Source organism: Symsagittifera roscoffensis, chromosome 3, assembly GCF_963678635.1.
Source record: "Symsagittifera roscoffensis chromosome 3, txSymRosc1.1, whole genome shotgun sequence".
Classification (NCBI taxonomy): domain Eukaryota; kingdom Metazoa; phylum Xenacoelomorpha; order Acoela; family Convolutidae; genus Symsagittifera; species Symsagittifera roscoffensis.
In genome coordinates this window covers 37,533,790-37,551,259 of record NC_087064.1, presented here as the reverse complement: position 1 = coordinate 37,551,259, position 17,470 = coordinate 37,533,790, and the positions used below count along the sequence as shown (strand labels likewise).

Here is a 17,470-nt window from a genome sequence, read left to right as displayed (position 1 = left end):
TCTGATTTAGTGAAAAGAGGCTTTAATTTAAATGGCACGCTCCAATTTAGAATTGGGTCGTTAAATAAACAATTAAGACAATGGTCTTTTGTCTGTGTAGTATTTCTCAATACTACAGGTGTTTTCTCCATAAACCAAAAAGTTGTTTGTTGTTTCTAAATTTTTTTTATGAAAAATTTTGGGTTGTGTTTGCAACCGAACACAAGTGACAAAGACCTTGGTTACTCAAAGCACCAAAGGTTGGATGGTCTTATACTTTCAATGCATGAAAAACTACTTGGCAAAATTTTCAGTGATGATTTTTTTTAAATTTTTGAATTTTCAAATTATCAGACATTGATCAAGGCATACATAAACACGCCATTCAAAAGAAATAAGGATTTTCAGCGTTTTTGAAGAAAAAAATAAGTGAAAAGAAAAACAAAGCCAAAATTATCGTATCCAGGGCTACGTTATGCACACAAAAAATTAAATTTTGCATGCAAAAAAATTTTTTTTCGAAAAATATTTTTTTTGCGTACAAAATTTGATTTGCGGTTGAAAAAAGTTTTTCAAAATGACTTGAAAAAAGTTTTGTGTCGCCATGAAAAAATGCCAGTCATACAAATTCCATACATGGAAATTGTATGGAAAGCATTTTTTTTTTTCAAAAAAAAATAATTTTTTAAATCAGTTTTTTTTGTCACCAGTCTATTCAACTGTTCTCAAAAAGCCGCAGAAATGGTTTATTTTTTTCTATTGTTTTTCGAAAATGTATGAAAATTATATGACAAGCATTTCCTCCATACACTTGATGTATGGATTTGTATGATAATGATTTTTGTTGTATGGAGTTGTATGATAAGCATTTTCGGTGTATGGAGGTCAACCCGGGGAGCCAGCTACTGTATTGCGTCAGCTATTATTCTAAGGAGTTAGCCAACGTTCTAATTCTTTAACTATGTGTAAATACAATCACAACTACCAGCTACTAATTTCAAACACTCTTTTTGTTCATGAAGATTATGTGCTGATTAAAAAAGACGTACATGACTAATAAATATGTTTCAGAGTCCGTTTTTAAAAAATAAGAAAACCAGGATCAAGGATGGTTTCAACCGGCTGAGCCGCCGCCGCCGACAATTTTTGCTTTGAGCCGCCGAACATGCTCGGCTGAGCCAGCGCACGTCTCTGCTCATAGTTTTATATTGATTTTGGAGAAAAGGGAATAGAATTCATCTAAACTGCTCAGAATTTCTCATCTGAGCAAAAAAAAAGAGCCGTATTGTCTAAAGTTAAGAGCGTCTTCATTTTATAAGAAACAGCATAAGAGATGGTCCAATCAAATTTCGAAGTGAAATTCAAAAGTAGTGCGTGCCCCGTAAATAAATTCAAATCAGCTGGTTTCCTGTCTGCTAAAATTATCAGTTGTTTTCATCTTCATACTCCATTTATAAAGTAGATTAATTCAATTGGTGAAATTAAATTCAAGTATTCTTTCTTGCTGCATTTTAAGACATAATACAACTCAATTTGAATACTTAATGTTCCATCCACTTTTCGAAGATGTGGAAGCAACAATGAAGTAGCTTGAGATTTTTTACTACAACTTCAGGTACGTTAAGGCAAGCTTTCTTTTCTTTTTTTGTTTAAAAAAAGTTTAATGTTTTAACATTCAAATTAAGTCAGGGCCGATATGAGTTGATAATTAAGAACAAAAATGTGTTCCAAAAAGAATTATTGTAATAGGTTTTATAAATATAATTAACTACGTTTTTTCAGTTATTTAGTTTTTTTTGCAGTCTAATTACAATTTTCTGTACCCTTATCTGACAAACAACAAAAAAATTTCAAAAATTTTAAAAAAAGTTGAACAAAAAATTCCTGAATTTTGGAAAAAACCTTGGCCTTGCTGTTTTCTAGAGATTGAGTGAGATTGAGTCCCTTATGGTTTTCAACCTTTTTTAAAGTAATTAAAATTTTTATTCAAAATTTCAAAAAAAAGTTTCTCCGATGTCTTAAAACAATGACATGAATAATTTTCAGACATTTTTAATCAGAGGATTAGATTAAACTTATTAAGCAGCTTACATCTAAATTTTCAGCTTGAATTATAAACCAAATCGGCTATCAATACTCAATTTGAAACCCAGTCTCATTCCTTTTTTTGTTGAAGTGTTTTTACTAGATTATTATGCAGAACTGTTACTACTCTGAGTTTTTGAAATGAATTAAATTGACAAAGAAAGTAAGGGCTATTTAAATAGGCATGTTTTTTTTCTCATACATAATTTTTAACGGATGTTTATAATTTTGAGAACTTAAGCACTAGTTTTTAGAATTTTGTTCGGCTGTCGAGAGTCATTGGAGAATTATGGTAATCATGAAAATCTATTTTGCACTAATTATTTTTGCTCCATGACATTCCATGAAAATGACCAAAAATTTATGCTCGGGTTGTTTTTTTTCAGACTTTTACAAACAATTGCTGACAAAATTTTTTAAACAAAACTATTTGAAAAAACTATTCATAAAAATATGGTTTTCTTGAGCTCAAGCTTAAAAAACTATTTGAAATCTGATTAATTTTTGTAAAATCATGTAGGTTTAAGATCGCCAATTTGGGACAATTAACGCGCGATTTCTTTCGTGCTTTTAACGCATAAGCGCCAATTTAATCTGTCTTATAAATCGCTCCAAATTCCTTTGAAGCAAGCTATTTAGTCTGCTCGAAACTTTACTATGCGCGAAACATCTCACTTTGAACTTTACCTTGCGGGGTGCGATGATGCACTTTGAAAATTTTATAAATAAACTTTAAATTTTGGAACGGTTACTCTTATTTTGAAGTTAAATTGCAGACCGAACATTCAAGCTTAGCCCTGATACAAGCAGTCTTTTTGTTCCGACTTTCGATACGAAAGTAACGGAATATTTGTGCTCGGGGTGGGTTTTTTTTCTTCAGACAAATTTCGACTTTTTAACTAGCCATTTTTGACGGATATTTTTTTTACATCATTCGAAAGCTATTGTTGTCCTGAGCTTAAAGTTGAAAAGATATTGCACCTGTGATCATTTTTCGTAAAATTGTGAGAGTTTAAAGATTGCCATTTTGGCCAATTTGGGTCAACTAACGCGCGATATATTTCGCGCTATTAACGCGTAAGCGGAGAGTTAATCCGTCTTGGAAATCGTTCCAAATTGGTTGAAAGAAAATCCTATGCCGTAATTGATTTGTTGCAAGGAGCGAAATCTATCCTTTTGTACTTTATATGGCGTGTGGGGGGATGATTTTCATGAAAATTTTCAAATTTTAGAAAAAATTTGTTTCATTTTGTTTTATTTAATTTAATTTTTTAATGTTGATACTGCTCCATAAACATTAAAAGGCATTCGGAACATTCAGGGCCTCGCCCTGATACGAGCAGTCTTGTTTGATCTTTGATTCCACTCCCGTGTGCGCTCAATGGGTGAGGAGTAGCGAATGAATTTGAGCTCAATTAGAGTACCATTTGTGCAGCATAACTCTCGACAAGCACCAGATACTTAAAAGATCAAAAGAGGTACTTGTAATTTTCAGAAATCCATGCAATCACATGTGATGAGAAGCTACCTATTTCAAATTTTTTGATATATTTTAGGTTTTAGAATTTCGTTCTTCGTGTTAAGAGTGTTCCCTCGACGGAAACGCAAACTTTAGCATATTAAGTTTGTCTTAACATGCTGTAGGACTTAGGAAGTAGAACAACCAGTGATTCATACTTTTTCGGCTAAGTTTTATCAAACTTCGTCTTCACTAACCTTAAAAAAAGAAGGGCATTTTGTACTATGTATGAGTTTTTTGGAAATTACTGGTTCTCATCTTCTATTTTTTCAGTTTTTCCGTTTGCACACTCCAATTTTAATATCAAGGACATATCCTGGTGGCGTACAGCGTGACAGATCCCAACTTTCTAATGAATCGATTGCGTTCTAGCAGTCCAAAACTTGTCTCAATGGGCTTATCCGTCCCAATTATCCTACCAGCGCAGTTTTCGCTAAGCCCTCCTAGTTCCTTATCCGCCAAAGTTTTTTACAGTCTTCATCACTGGGCCGCCAAATTGTGCTGGTTACTTGCTGTTTGTCTGTATCGAGCTTCTTTTCACTCTCGGATCTTCTTGACTTGAATCATTTGAGCCTCAAGATAAGGATAAAACTTGAAAGCCTCTTTCTGCAGGGATGGTTTTTCCTCTAATTCCGTTCTCAATCTTTTTTCTCTTCTGGTAAGTACTTGGTGCGCTAGGTTCCCCCACACTTTTGGGGACAGGTCCTGATGCTAAAACGCGTTGACGATATGCTCCGGTTTAGTCGTTTTGTCTATATTGCGTAAATTTTTCTGTTTTGAGTTAGAGTCTACTTTCTTGGGCGCTGATCTAGTTAGAGTTTCCTTTTTGGCTGTCTCTTCTGTGTCATGGCCGTTATTTTTTTGCATTAATTCTGTACTCATTGTGCAATTTTGTGTCTACCAGCTTTTTGTGCCGCTGATTTCTGCTTTTTCACTGATTTCTCCCATGGTACTTGTTCTTAGGTTTTGCAACCAACTGGTTTTCGTCTCATAGTATTTGTTTTTGCTCGCCTAGTAGACAAATTTAGACTGCCCCATCTTTGATTTCGCATGATTTGACGTTTGTTGGGCTGACCTGAAACAACTCATTCGAGAATCCCAAGTCTGCCTCTTGTTGCTGCCTGCGCTGCTAAGTTTAGTCCTCTGAGTCGCTTTCCTCATTTCCTCTTGATTCGCTCCTTTTCCGTAAATTGACTTTTGGCTCTGTCGCGGAGCTCTCACTCAGTCTTAAAATCAGCTTTTTTTAAAAAAAAGTTTTCGCCTCCTCTTTTCCGATATATAGATACCCCAGTTGTCTTTATAGTTGACTCTGATTTAGACGCTATTTTCGTTCTAAGGGTTTGGCGAGTAGTTTCACGCTTTCCTTATGTCGACTTGTTGTAATAGGGTCTTCTTTGCTGTTTTACTTGTATCTTCTTCCTTGTTCTCAATGGAGCCCTTTTCCAGGAGTATAAAGTTTATTTTTTAAATTTTTGGCCTGTCAGCATGTTTTTGTCGTATGTAATTTTGGCTGAACCCGTCTTTTTTGTTTTAATTTGCGTTCACCTTCAGAAGATTTTTCAATAACTTCACTCACGCTGTTGACAGTTGCTGTTTATAAAATGGGCTGGTCTCCCTGCTTTTTATCCCTTTCCGCACATTTTAAAAGTTCTCCCGTTATTGATGGATCTTTCTGTTGCTTCTCGGTCAAAAGTGGTCTCTCCAGATGTTCATTGTCATGTCTGATACAAGTATGGTACTCTTTTGTGAGTTTTACAAGGTCAATTTGCTTGCCTCAAATAAATCGACAATCCCAACAGTGCTTCCTGGCCCTGATGTCCTATGTGAATCCACATCATTACCGCTAGTCTCAACTGCACTGGTGAATCCAGACAATTTTATACTAGTTTGCAATCATCTATGACGACCATCTAAATCCCCAGTGGATTTGTGTGAGTTCTCATTATTTCAAATCCTTTTTTGTCCTCATGACGCCCCAGGTATTTAGACTCCACCAAATAATTTCGTGAATGTAGAACGTCGTCCTGGTTTTTTTCTGTAGCCAGGTCTACATCGTTTATGTTGATCGACCTTTGTTCTTAAATATCCGACTGTTTCAGCAGTGTTTGTCTATGCCAATATCTCCCCTCATTACCCCTAAATTGAGCCTGTTTTTTTTTGGTGATTGACTTGCTTCGCCTCCGATACTTGACAGAAAACAAGAGCCCATTTTCCGCTATGCTCTGTTCTTCGTTTGTTGAAACCCACTTTACTGGTTTTTGTTTTGGTCTCGTTTTGGGATTTTTTGAGCTCTCACAATTTTTGGCTGCCCTGTATAATTTTTCTGGTTCTCACAAGGGTTTTGTCAATTACTCTACCTCTAATTGTCGTTCGTATTTATTTGATTGTTTGATATGTTCCACCTCAAAGCCATTAAGAGTTCTTTTCGGCTTTTTCCTTTCCACCTCTCTTCCGCCATATCCTCATTCCACTAAGAAAACTTTCAAGCTTTTTTAGGGCCATTGACCTTCACTCCGTTTCTCGAATAATTAATCTACTATTGTCATATAATTTCCAGGGTTGTAAAAAAAATCTATTTGCTATGGTAACAATCTGCCCACCCAACGGGTCCGTCTGTATTGAACTATTTTTTAAAATTGTTTCCATTTGGAGCCGATGTGAGAGCCTTGTTATCCACAGCTATGATAAAATCTTTAACCTTAGTGTTTTTTTGACTCGTCCAATTTAACTTTGAAAGAGTTGCTATTGCAGCTTCATTATTTTCAAATGTAACTGTCTTCTGGTCACATTTAAATTTTTTCATGAAATTTTCACTTTTTTCGAATCCATTTAAAAAAAAAATCGATTAAACTGGTCCTAAAATTTCAACTGAGCTCGCTGCATGTTTTGTGGCTTGTCTTTTTATGGGTTTGGCATCTAGAAAGTTTTAAACAGTAATCATTTTTACCGTGATCACAATTAGTGCAAAGAAACAATCGCTGGTGCACTTATCCAATTTTTCTACGTGACTTTTAAATAATTTTTTAGTTTCAATTTGCACTTTGTCGTGCATAGTTATTGGGATTCTTCTCCCTTTTTATTGCATAGGGCACAAAGAATACACGCTAGATGTAAATGTAAAAAGATTTTGAAACTCAGAAAAGTTAATTCAAATGTTGTTGTTCCGACATTCGATACGAAAGTAACGGAATATTTGTGCTCGGGTGGGTTTTTTTTTCTTCAGACAAATTTCGACTTTTTAACTAGCCATTTTTGACGGATTTTTTTTACATCATTCGAAAGGTATTGTTTTCCTGAGCTCAAAATTGAAAAGGTATTTCTCCTGTGATCATTTTTTGTAAAGTTACGGGGGTTTAAAGATTGCCATTTTGGTCAATTTGGGACAATTAACGCGCGATATATTTCGCGCTATTAACGCGTGAGTAAGCGGAGAGTTAATCCGTCTTAGAAATCGTTCCAAATTGGTTAAAAGAAGCATATTTGCCATAATTGGTTTGTTACAAGGAGCGAAATCTATCTTTTTCTACTTTGTATGGCGTGTGGGGGAATGATTTTCATTTAAAAAAAAATTTTTTTTTTTATTTTGTTCACTTTCATTGAATTTTTTAATGTTATTACTGCTCCATAAACCTTAAAAGGCAGTCGGAACATTCAGGGCTTCGCCCTGATACGAGCAGTCTTGTTCTAAACTTTGTGTTTTGTTTTCCCGCTTAGTCTGAGCTATAGCAATACACAGACTGCATAATCCAGTTGCGATATAAATTGGTCTTCAGTGACCTTGGCTTACATATATTACATAAAAAAATAGTTAATAACGTTGTTCATCAATGTTACTGCTAGCGCAGTATCAGAACTCAAACTGCACATTTGGATTAAAAAGAAGACAAAATCTGAGTTTGCATATTTGGACCGGATACGAGCGGTCGTCTCTCTGATCTCCAAAAGTTACCTTTAGAAAAGGACCTTTAGATTCAGGTGTTTGTTGCAAAAACATTTTCCACAAGTGTTTGCTGTTCGAAGTCAAGAGTTAAAAAGCTTAATTTTTCAAATGGGACTTAGGGCTGCAATGAAAGTGTTCGAAAAATGTCAAAAAAGCTGTTGGAACGTTTTTGTCTTTAGAACGTTATCATTTTATTGGCATTTGATTGAACGAGAAAAAATGAGATGTTAATAACTCTCTGGATAGTTTTTTTAATGGAGCTTAGAGTAAATGGTCTTTTCCTGCAATCCTCATATCAGAAAAAATCAAGAGTTTTTTTGTTATCTTGAGTTTTATATTTAGATGAAAAAAACTCGCGACGATTAGAGATCAAAATGCGTTTTGAAACACCGATACAGCGAAAATCAAACGTGGTGTTTATGAATGAGATGCGAAAAGAAAAGAGTTCATTGAGTGAAGTAATGGAGTTGTAAGCAAAAAAGAGAGAACAAGAAAGATCTCGTTGAGACAAGTCTACACAGCAGTTAGAGAGAGGATGGCGCAGATTTCAACCATCTCCAACTTTGCTACCGATGACGCCAAAAACAGTGAGTGTTTAAACGATTTATAATTTCTTCTGGCTCTACTAGCTTTATGTTTTCCCCATAACTTTTTCTACTATATTAATTTATTGCAAAGCTCATTTATTTATATAAGAAAGGAAATGACAAAATTAGATGATAAAAATGTGGCTTTTTCACCGATCTGTTCAAGAAGGAATCCGTTTCCTTTTCGATTCAAAGATAAACCGATAATCGCAATTATCTGTCTAAAAAGTATCCGACTGCCATTTGTCGCTAATTTCGGGTCGCTTTTAAGAATCAATTACTACTGCAGAAAGTGGTTTCTTCTTGTTCAGATTTGATTAAGAAAACGATATATTTTCCTTAAAATCTTGTGCTAACTAAGAGACGGTATAGTAATTTGTGACTTCTGAACACCAATGAAAAACAGCAGTGAGAAAGAATAAATAGCAAATAGGAGGGGCCCGCAGCCCTAATTTCTTGAGCCCCAAATCGGTTTCAAATCATTTCCAATATCCCCTCTCCTCTCTCCCTGCAAGCTCAGTCCACCAATTCTGCTCCCCTGCTTCCAAATTGCCAAATTATCCAGACAGCTATTTGCATCACTTTATCACGCCAGACAATTTATACACAGCGTGTGCTAGTCGTCATCGTCTGCATCAAAGGTTAGAGGTTAGACTGAGAATTTTATTGCTTGCAATTTTGGGTGAAATTATTTTGGCATAAAGTAGCTCTGCACTACGTTGTTTGTATACAACGATTCGTTATTTAAATACTATCAGTGAATGTGGCGAGATGAGCGGGGATCGACTCATGATTTATACAGAATTATTTCCCGCACAAAATCATCCGTACCAACTTCTTCACATTCGTAGTTTTTCTCAAAACCACAGTGTGGTGAGTAAAGTCTTCCGCGTTTTATGTTCATTTGACTAATACTTCCAACCCAATTCAGTTCAAAAGCATCCGTATAAAAATATATATCCGCTTTTTGACCACTTAATAAACAATGCATCCCATTCAAAGTTCTGCGATCAATCAAAGTATCATTATTTTCGTAGTGACTTTTTGTTTCTTCCAATTTTTCGTATCATTTCTTTCCGATTCAGAGACCCTCGAAGTTATCTCGAAAAGTAGGGAATATCTCTTTTTCTTTCGACTTTCGAAAAAGTGAAGAATATACATGCTCGGGCTGTTTTTTTTTAATTCAGACCAATTTCGAAAAAATTATTTCCTCTCGGGTGATTGATTTCTGGATATTCGTGGGCCAGCTGGGTGCGCAAACCACAATATTAACCTGCCACGATACAACCTAAACTGCTTGTTTTTTATTCTGACACTGAAAGTGTAACGCAAATTATTTATGTGTGGCCAGTTATTCCGCACTTCAAAATCATTTCAAATTGAATTGAGGCATTAAACTAATTGGCTTCATCAATTTCACAGACGACTCAATGATTAAACCCAAAAAATTGTATCATATCAGCCTAAACTTCAGTTTGCGATTATTTCGTTCGCTAAAAACTATTTTACATTATTTAAAGGGCAGTCGTCACATTCAGAGATTTGCCCTGAGACAGGTAGCCTTGTTGATGTTTTTGTTTTGGTGGAGTGTTTACATTTTCAGATTTTAAGTGCCTGAGTAGCATTATATGAGGCTTTTGTAAATGTTTTCCTTTCGGTAGAATTAAGCTTTTTTTACCGATTTTTGTAGCGAAAGTAGTGGAACGTTTGTGCTTGGGTTCGATTTCTTTCTTCAGAAAAATTTCGAATTTTTAACCAAAATTTTTTGACAAATTTTAAAAATATCCGTCAGAAGGTTTTGTCTTGAGCTTAATATTAAAATGATTTGGGCCAATTAACGCGCGATATAATTCACGCTATTGACGCGTAAAAGGATATTTGATCCGTCTTAAAACTCGTTCTAAACAGATTGAAGGAAGCTTATTTGCCATGATTGACTTTTCACTAGCAGCAAAATTTATCATTTGGTACTTTGCATGGTGTGTGTAGGAATGATTTTCACAAAAAAAACACAGAAATTTTTTTTGTTTAATTCAATTTTTCCATTTTATTACCGCTCCATAGACCTTAAAAGGCAGTCGAAACATTCAAGGCACCGCGGTGATACGAGCAGTTTTGTTTTTCTTAGACTAAACTATGGCAAGGTATATTTCCATTTGGTCAACCCCAGACATCTAATAAAGGAAAACTCAAAAAAGAAGCGAATGAATCAAAAATCTATCATGTTAAACTTTATCAGGAAGCTGGCTTGCTTTGTTGAATTTTTAGTGCTTAAGCAGCAGAAGTATGTGGTTCAACATGTTGAGACTCGAACAGGTCAAATTTGAAGTCAAAAAAGCCCAATAAAACGTCTTTACATAAATTTATCTCTATTTTAGCCGGAGTTTTTCTTTTTTATTTCGAATTAGAATGAAATTGAGTCGTTCCGTTTTGGTGTTTTTGTTCCGACTTTTGTAGAAATTGAGAAATATATCGGCTCGCGTTGTTTTTTTTTCAGACCAATTTCACAAAACTTTTCAATCCCTAGGTGTATCGATCCCTCGATCAGCACGAGCGTTGTCGTGTTTACCCACCATTTTACTACCCGCACTGACAAAAAGGGATTGAGATCGATTTTAGTATGAAAAAAATTGTTGAATTGATTGAGATCGATTTTGTGCTTTGTATGGCGTGTGGAGGGATCTCAAAAAATCTCAATACAAAAAAAAGTTTCGTTTTATTTCATTACATTCAATTTTTTTTCATGTTTATACTGCTCCATAGATACTGCTTCCAAGTAATAAACGTTACTCGCTCCATTTAATTCAACCAAAAGTCGAAAGACTGAAAAGGCCATAATATGATACATCACTTGACCGAATCTGTACCTCATTTTCGTTGACCTCATTTTAAGTTAATAAACGAACACATTCGAAGGCAAAATTTCTTCGGTGGTCGAAAGTATCAGTTATACATCTATGGATGAATCGTTGTTTTTTTAAGATGGTTTATACTCAAAAAAGGACCTACATACGAAAGGTTCAGCTCTCTACGGATAAACGCTGTTGCGCCCCTGCTAAAAAAAATACATGCACTTGCATTTTATCAGGTTGCCTCACCTTCATGCAACGAGTATGGATCACAGTGGGCCCCGACAATCGGTTGTTGAAGTAAAATAATCTTTGATCCATCATGTTCTTTACAGGCTGGAACTGTGCGGAATTGAAACAGGGCAGATGTGAGTTGAGAGAAATGAACGTTTTTTTTGTTGGGTTGAATTTTTGGAATCCAAAATTATAAGTGAGTTATCGAAGAACTTGAAAAGCCTGAAACCTGAATCTTTTACAAAATTTCAGCTATTTTTTCTAATTAACGATTAGTGGAATGAGCTGAACTTTTCCTCTACTCTGTTGAAAAACTAACGGTAAAAAGTCTCGGAAAATCTACGGAATTTGCGTGCGAAATTTTGTTCTTTTTCAATACTTTTTTTGCCAGGATGAAACCTTGCCACTAGTTTGGACCAATGAACTTGAGCAAAAAAACTGCGGTCAAATTGGAAAGTCGGGTTTGACGTAGCCTGATTGTTTTCCTGCCTGCAATTGCATTATAAACTTTTTAAATCCATGTTAAGACGGAAACTAATTGTGGTGTTGTTTTGGGGCAGTATTTTTACCCAGAGGTGAAGATCATAATCAATCATTTCGAAAATGATTGTTTAAGATTAAAATCGAACTTAACAAAAATTAAACAAAAACTTAAGCATCTACATTCAATTTATTTTGGTTAAAAACTCCTAAAAATAACCCTGATTTAGTTTTAGAACATAAAATTTACAAACAGAGCTAAAAGCAAAAATAGTAATCCCGTTATTCACTTCCGATTTCTGATTTTTCTATAAAAAATATCAAAATCAAAACTTATTGATCCAATTGTTTTTCGATTCCAATTTAATCTTTTATAATGACATACAATGGATTATCTATATCTTTTTCTATTTTCGGTCTATTTTTTCAACCCTGCATATTATTTTTGTATACGCTTATCGAGATTATGCTTCTCGTAAACATTTTCGAATGTGAAACATTGAAACTTTTTCTTGAACTGAAATTTTTTTCAAACATACTAACGTTTTTCTTTGTTCTTTCTCAATTAATTTTCATACAGTGTTTGGTTTCTTTTAACTAAAATATGAACAATTTGTTTTAGTTTGATAATTAAATTAGCTGCGGAATTTTCAAGCGCTTGAATTTCGTACCTATTATGAAAGGATCTCAATGAAACTCCATTTCGGGGCAAAATTTTTCGTTCAAAGCAACTAGAAAGTTGCAAGACATCCCACGTGCAGAAATTTTGTCATTGACAGCAAATAGTGATTCAGTTGGTAGATTGTAGGCAAACAACTGTCGGCAAAATGAGATATTGTAACCGATTTTAGGAGATTTCATGAAGAAACTATGATCAATTCCTTTTTATTATACGAGCTTATTATAGATTGGAAAAATCACAATAATCTATTGCAAGTTTTTTAAATATCTTTTATCATTGATTGAAACCAAATATAATTGTCACACAAGCTAGCAAATAAACCATCATAAACAATTACTTAAGCCCAAACTTGGATGCAGGTTGACTTACATAAACTAAATTTATTAAATTCCGTTAAATCCGTCGCCTGACAAAAACTAAAATACAAAACAGAGACACGCTTCTTAGTGTTCTTAACTAACTACCAATAACAACTAAATGTGCTTTCTTACATATGTCAATGGTTTTTCTATCAGTATTTTGAAAGTTTTTTTTTTTTAATTTTCTCGGAAATCTATTAACATATTGAGGAGTCTTTGAGCGGTCCTAAAGTATCTTCAAGAGCTTTTGAGTAATCAAGGATAGCCCTCATATATTGGCTATGGGGTCAATCAAACCATTTTTAAGGATATTTTATGTTTTTTTTTCTATAAATGCGTTGATTACCATAAAAAGATCTCATATTTTTGTAAAACTTGCAAGATATTAGTAAGATTAAAAATAGCTTGAGCATGGGCTTCTTCCAAAACTAGATCTACAAGTCTCGCGAAAAAAAGGAAAAAAAACTATGTTTGAGCAACATTTCTAAATGTTTCCAAGTCATGACTCACGAACACATGTCATCTTAGTCTTTGAAAGGTTTTAATAAAATAACGTCTGAAAATAGTGCAAGCCTACAACAATCGATTTCACAAAGGAAACTGTGTGAAGTCCAGAAAGCATTTCAACGATAGAGAAAATTTCAACAAAAATTTTGGTTTTTAAACTAGCAAACCTAGTGGAACCAGATTCAAACTATAATTTATTGTTGGTTACAATTTAGACGTTTTATCCCTATAAATTATTAAAGACTAACCAATCACACTCCATCAAACTAACAACGCACTTATTTGTAAGTGCTGAAATTACTTGTAATTTCAGCACCAGAGCAATTTGAACTTAACTTACAACTAAGTTGCTTTCTCCAGGAGACCGACTCGTAACAAAACCAGTATACTTCAGATCTATTGAGACTAAGAGATATAAGAGTAAGATTAAGACCGGTATTAGACTAAGAAGTTGCACGAATCTATCCGGCCGAAAATAAGATAGCGTGACGAGCAGACGGTGTACCCTATCTGAAATTACTCTACGAGTTAGACTTCCATCCCAACTCACCTGGTGCGACCAAAAGTCTCGATCAAGACCTTAAAAACAAATTAGCTTAGAACTAACCAAATAGATTAGACTTAGACAAAAAACACTTCCAAAAATGTTACATGACAACAATTTAATTGAAATGTCTCTACGACTCAAAAGATCAGAGCCATTATTCCGAACAATACGAGAACTACCCGGTATTGGAAAAAGATCTCGGACAAGAGACGATATATGACTACAAAGGAACTTACCATAAAGTTTTATGATCGTACGGCAAAAGCCAACATAAATTTTTATATTTAGAACTTTAGTAGCATTGAATTTAGATTTTCATTTACAAACATAGTATCTTTGAAGATTAATCGACAATGACAATTACAGGCGCTAAGTTTATTATTTTACAATAACGATTGATAAAAACATCTCTAGTCGTTCTGTTCAAAAATCTGCAGTAAAATTAAAAAAAGGTATCTGGAAAAAAATATTTATTGAAAATAAAATTACTAAAATTAGTTAGTATAAATTCAAATTGTTAGTATAAATAAATCATCTCTTCATCTCAGCTCCATCACCTATCCTAATTCTTTTTTCATTTAAATTAAACTTCTTAAACTTAACAGATCATCAAGGCTTCCCTTGGATCTTCAATTCACTTTTATCTAAATTAAATTTCATTTCATTAATTTTATATCCTGATCATCAAGGCTTATCCTTGGATCAAATAGAACAATTTTGTTCTCCCCCTCAAAAATATTAAAGTGTCTAGCGACCTCAAACGTCGATTCACGTCCCAACCCTTTCTCAAGACCCAGGACTAATAGAAACTTTTCGATCACACTAATCATTCTAATTAGGATAAACAGTGAAGAACTTCGGTTATTCATCCTTCACTTGACCCCCCTCTTACCTGACCCAGGATAATACTTAAACTTAGTAAGTTTAAAATAGTATCTAACGAACTACTTGTGTTCTAATTATACCTGAACCTTGTGGATTGATTTACTAATCTCCAACCCTTGATCACAATCACTACCCTAAGTAAGATTAAGTAAGTTAACACCTTCACTTATACTAGCCACGAGAAAGTAAAAATCATTCTCTGGAATCGATACATTCTTTTCTCTCCAACCCTGAAATACATGACCCAAGTTAGGCTAACCACAAAAAATCGTAAGAACTAACAGTTTAAGACATTAAAAATCACTTATCCCAATATTGCATCAAAAATCCTTAAACCATATGTCAATAGACAATTTAGGAAATAATCAAACAATTATATTAGACAATTGTGAAATAAACAACGAAAAATATGATCTCGTAATCACTCCACACAAACAAACAAAAGGATATATTAGAATAAAACGACAGACAATCACAAGGAAAATTTTAAGCAAACAAAGACAAATTACACGAAAAAGAGTTTCAAAGCGAAGAAACGCAGTCTCCGAATCAGAAACCAGTAATTTAGAATAACTTTAAAGGATAAAAGACTCCATAAATAAAAATTATCAAATTAATGATACATTATATTTTTTTGACTCAAAAACAACATCACATTCGTCAATACAAGGAAAACGAAGATTAACAAAGACATACAAAAACAAACCAGTACGTCTATACAATTGGAATCAACCAATAAAACATATTGAAAACTAATCATTAACAATCATAAAACACAAAAATGAGTCAAAATGAAGAAAGCGAAGACAAAAACTCAATTTTTTCATTTCTAATCAACTCACTCACTGATGATAGAGGACAAACACAATTTTTTCAAAGTTTAATTGCAAATTTTTTCGAAAAAGAAATTAGTCCATGTGCAGCAAAAATTCCAGAAGTAAAAATCAAAAGTCAAATTATTGATCACTATTTAAAAGGATTATGTAATATAACACAACAGTACGGAATCTATACCATAGAAATCAAATCACCAAGTAAGTTTCTTGGTAGATATCTACTTTAAACAGACGACGTAGATATAGAATTTTCAAAAATATTCACAGAATACAAAAAAACATACAACGTCAAAATTCACAAAGCTCAAATCACTATTCAATAACGATGTATTTTCAATAATCTACAGTTATCTATCTATACTAGAAAAAACAGAATCTCAAGGAACTTCACCAGTTCAAACATCCAGACACACAGCTGTAAGACATGAAATTGCAATATTCTCCGAATTTCTAAACACAATCCGAGAAAATTTAACCAGTAAAGAGGTTTCGCAGAATGTTAAACACGATTTACAAAAAATCTTAGCATGGTTTATCATTGATTATTCCACACATAATGAAACTGTCTTTGCAGAACAATCAGATTATGTTTGGGACCCCAAATAGTCTCATCCACTATTCTTGAACATAACAACAGATATTTCAAGTCAAGCAATTAGCACAATTTCTTTTAACAAAAATTATGTTAAAGTATATCTACTCACAATTGGCGCAACACCTATAAACTACATTTCATTTCTACCCGATATAATAGGAAATAATAGTTTAAACTCAACCCTCATAAAACAAGAAAACCTAAAGGGAACTAGAAATCTTACACAGCAAGATATTCAAACACCATCACATTTCGTAAATGAAGAAATAGTTGAAACAGTAGCAACAACAACACAACAAAGTATTTCAACAATACATATAAATCTTACAACTCCAAGACCCAAAAATCCAACATTACCACAGGTAACATTACAATCTACAGTTAAAACCTCCGTTGTTCCAAAATATTCACAAATGGATTGCCAGACGTTTAGATCAATGACGAAACCAACACAAAAACAAAGAACATTCACTAGAAATAATTTTGCAGAAAATATTTATAACTATGTAAATAGACCACAAACAACTAAACCCTCTCCTGCAAACCCGTAAAATCATTTATTTTCACAAAGACAAAATTTCCAACAATCAACTCAAAAAATTTTAATGATCACCCACGAGTTTCGCAAGACCAATGTGAAAATTATCAATTTTTTCAGCAAAACAAAAATTATAGACAGCAAAACAAGAATAGACATCAAACACCATATTATACATCTAATTATCTTTCATCAGAGGATGAAGAATATTATAACCAAAATAAGCCACAATTTTATCAAAACCAAAGACTCCACTCTTACCCCGCAAACCAACCAGATATTTTTGAACCATATACACAAGAACTACATATGCGACAACCTAGACCAAATCTAGCATCTCAAAATAATAATTTGTATTCACAAAACCCAGTTAGTACAGATTCTTATCAACCAATGCAAATGCAAAATGAAATCCCGCTACCCTATAACTTACAACAACATGAAATAACAAAGAGTCAACTTACAAGTTTTTCACAAATGCCAAATGCCGCAGAATCACTTCAATTGACTATGAATCCATACCTAATGGGTGGATCGTCAAAAACATCAAAAAAGCCTTTAATGGTATTTACAGGTACAGAACCTGAATATTCTGTAGAAGAATATTCAAATGCATTCACAGCAAAATTTATCTTAAAAATAGGACCTGAACCAATAAATACACCACTTCACCAAAATTGGATACATAGACGCACAGCGTTAATACAAACCACACTTGATGGCGCAGCTCAAAAATGGTTTATCAGTTTTACCTAGAGATTTTATTTCAAGATTATAAAAACACAAAAATGACAGAGATTTTAACGATTACTCTAACACATCAATTACGAAAAATAGCAATTAAAAAG

General features: G+C 33.7%; 1 protein-coding gene across 5 annotated transcripts in view; it reads left to right on the top strand.

Annotated features, from left to right (window-relative positions):
* LOC134841976 (delta-type opioid receptor-like) overlaps positions 1-17,470 on the top strand; it is a 126,783-nt gene that overhangs the window by 88,575 nt on the left and 20,738 nt on the right. For 3 of the 5 annotated variants that reach the window (XM_063858101.1, XM_063858099.1, XM_063858097.1), the window contains exon 2: positions 7,866-8,110. In XM_063858101.1, coding sequence (XP_063714171.1) covers positions 8,059-8,110 — 52 coding nt within the window. In that variant the 5' untranslated portion in view covers positions 7,866-8,058. Of the gene's footprint in view, positions 1-1,387; positions 1,595-7,865; positions 8,111-8,396; positions 8,752-17,470 lie in introns of those variants that run through there. The other 2 variants (XM_063858100.1, XM_063858102.1) reach the window with 2 other exon arrangements.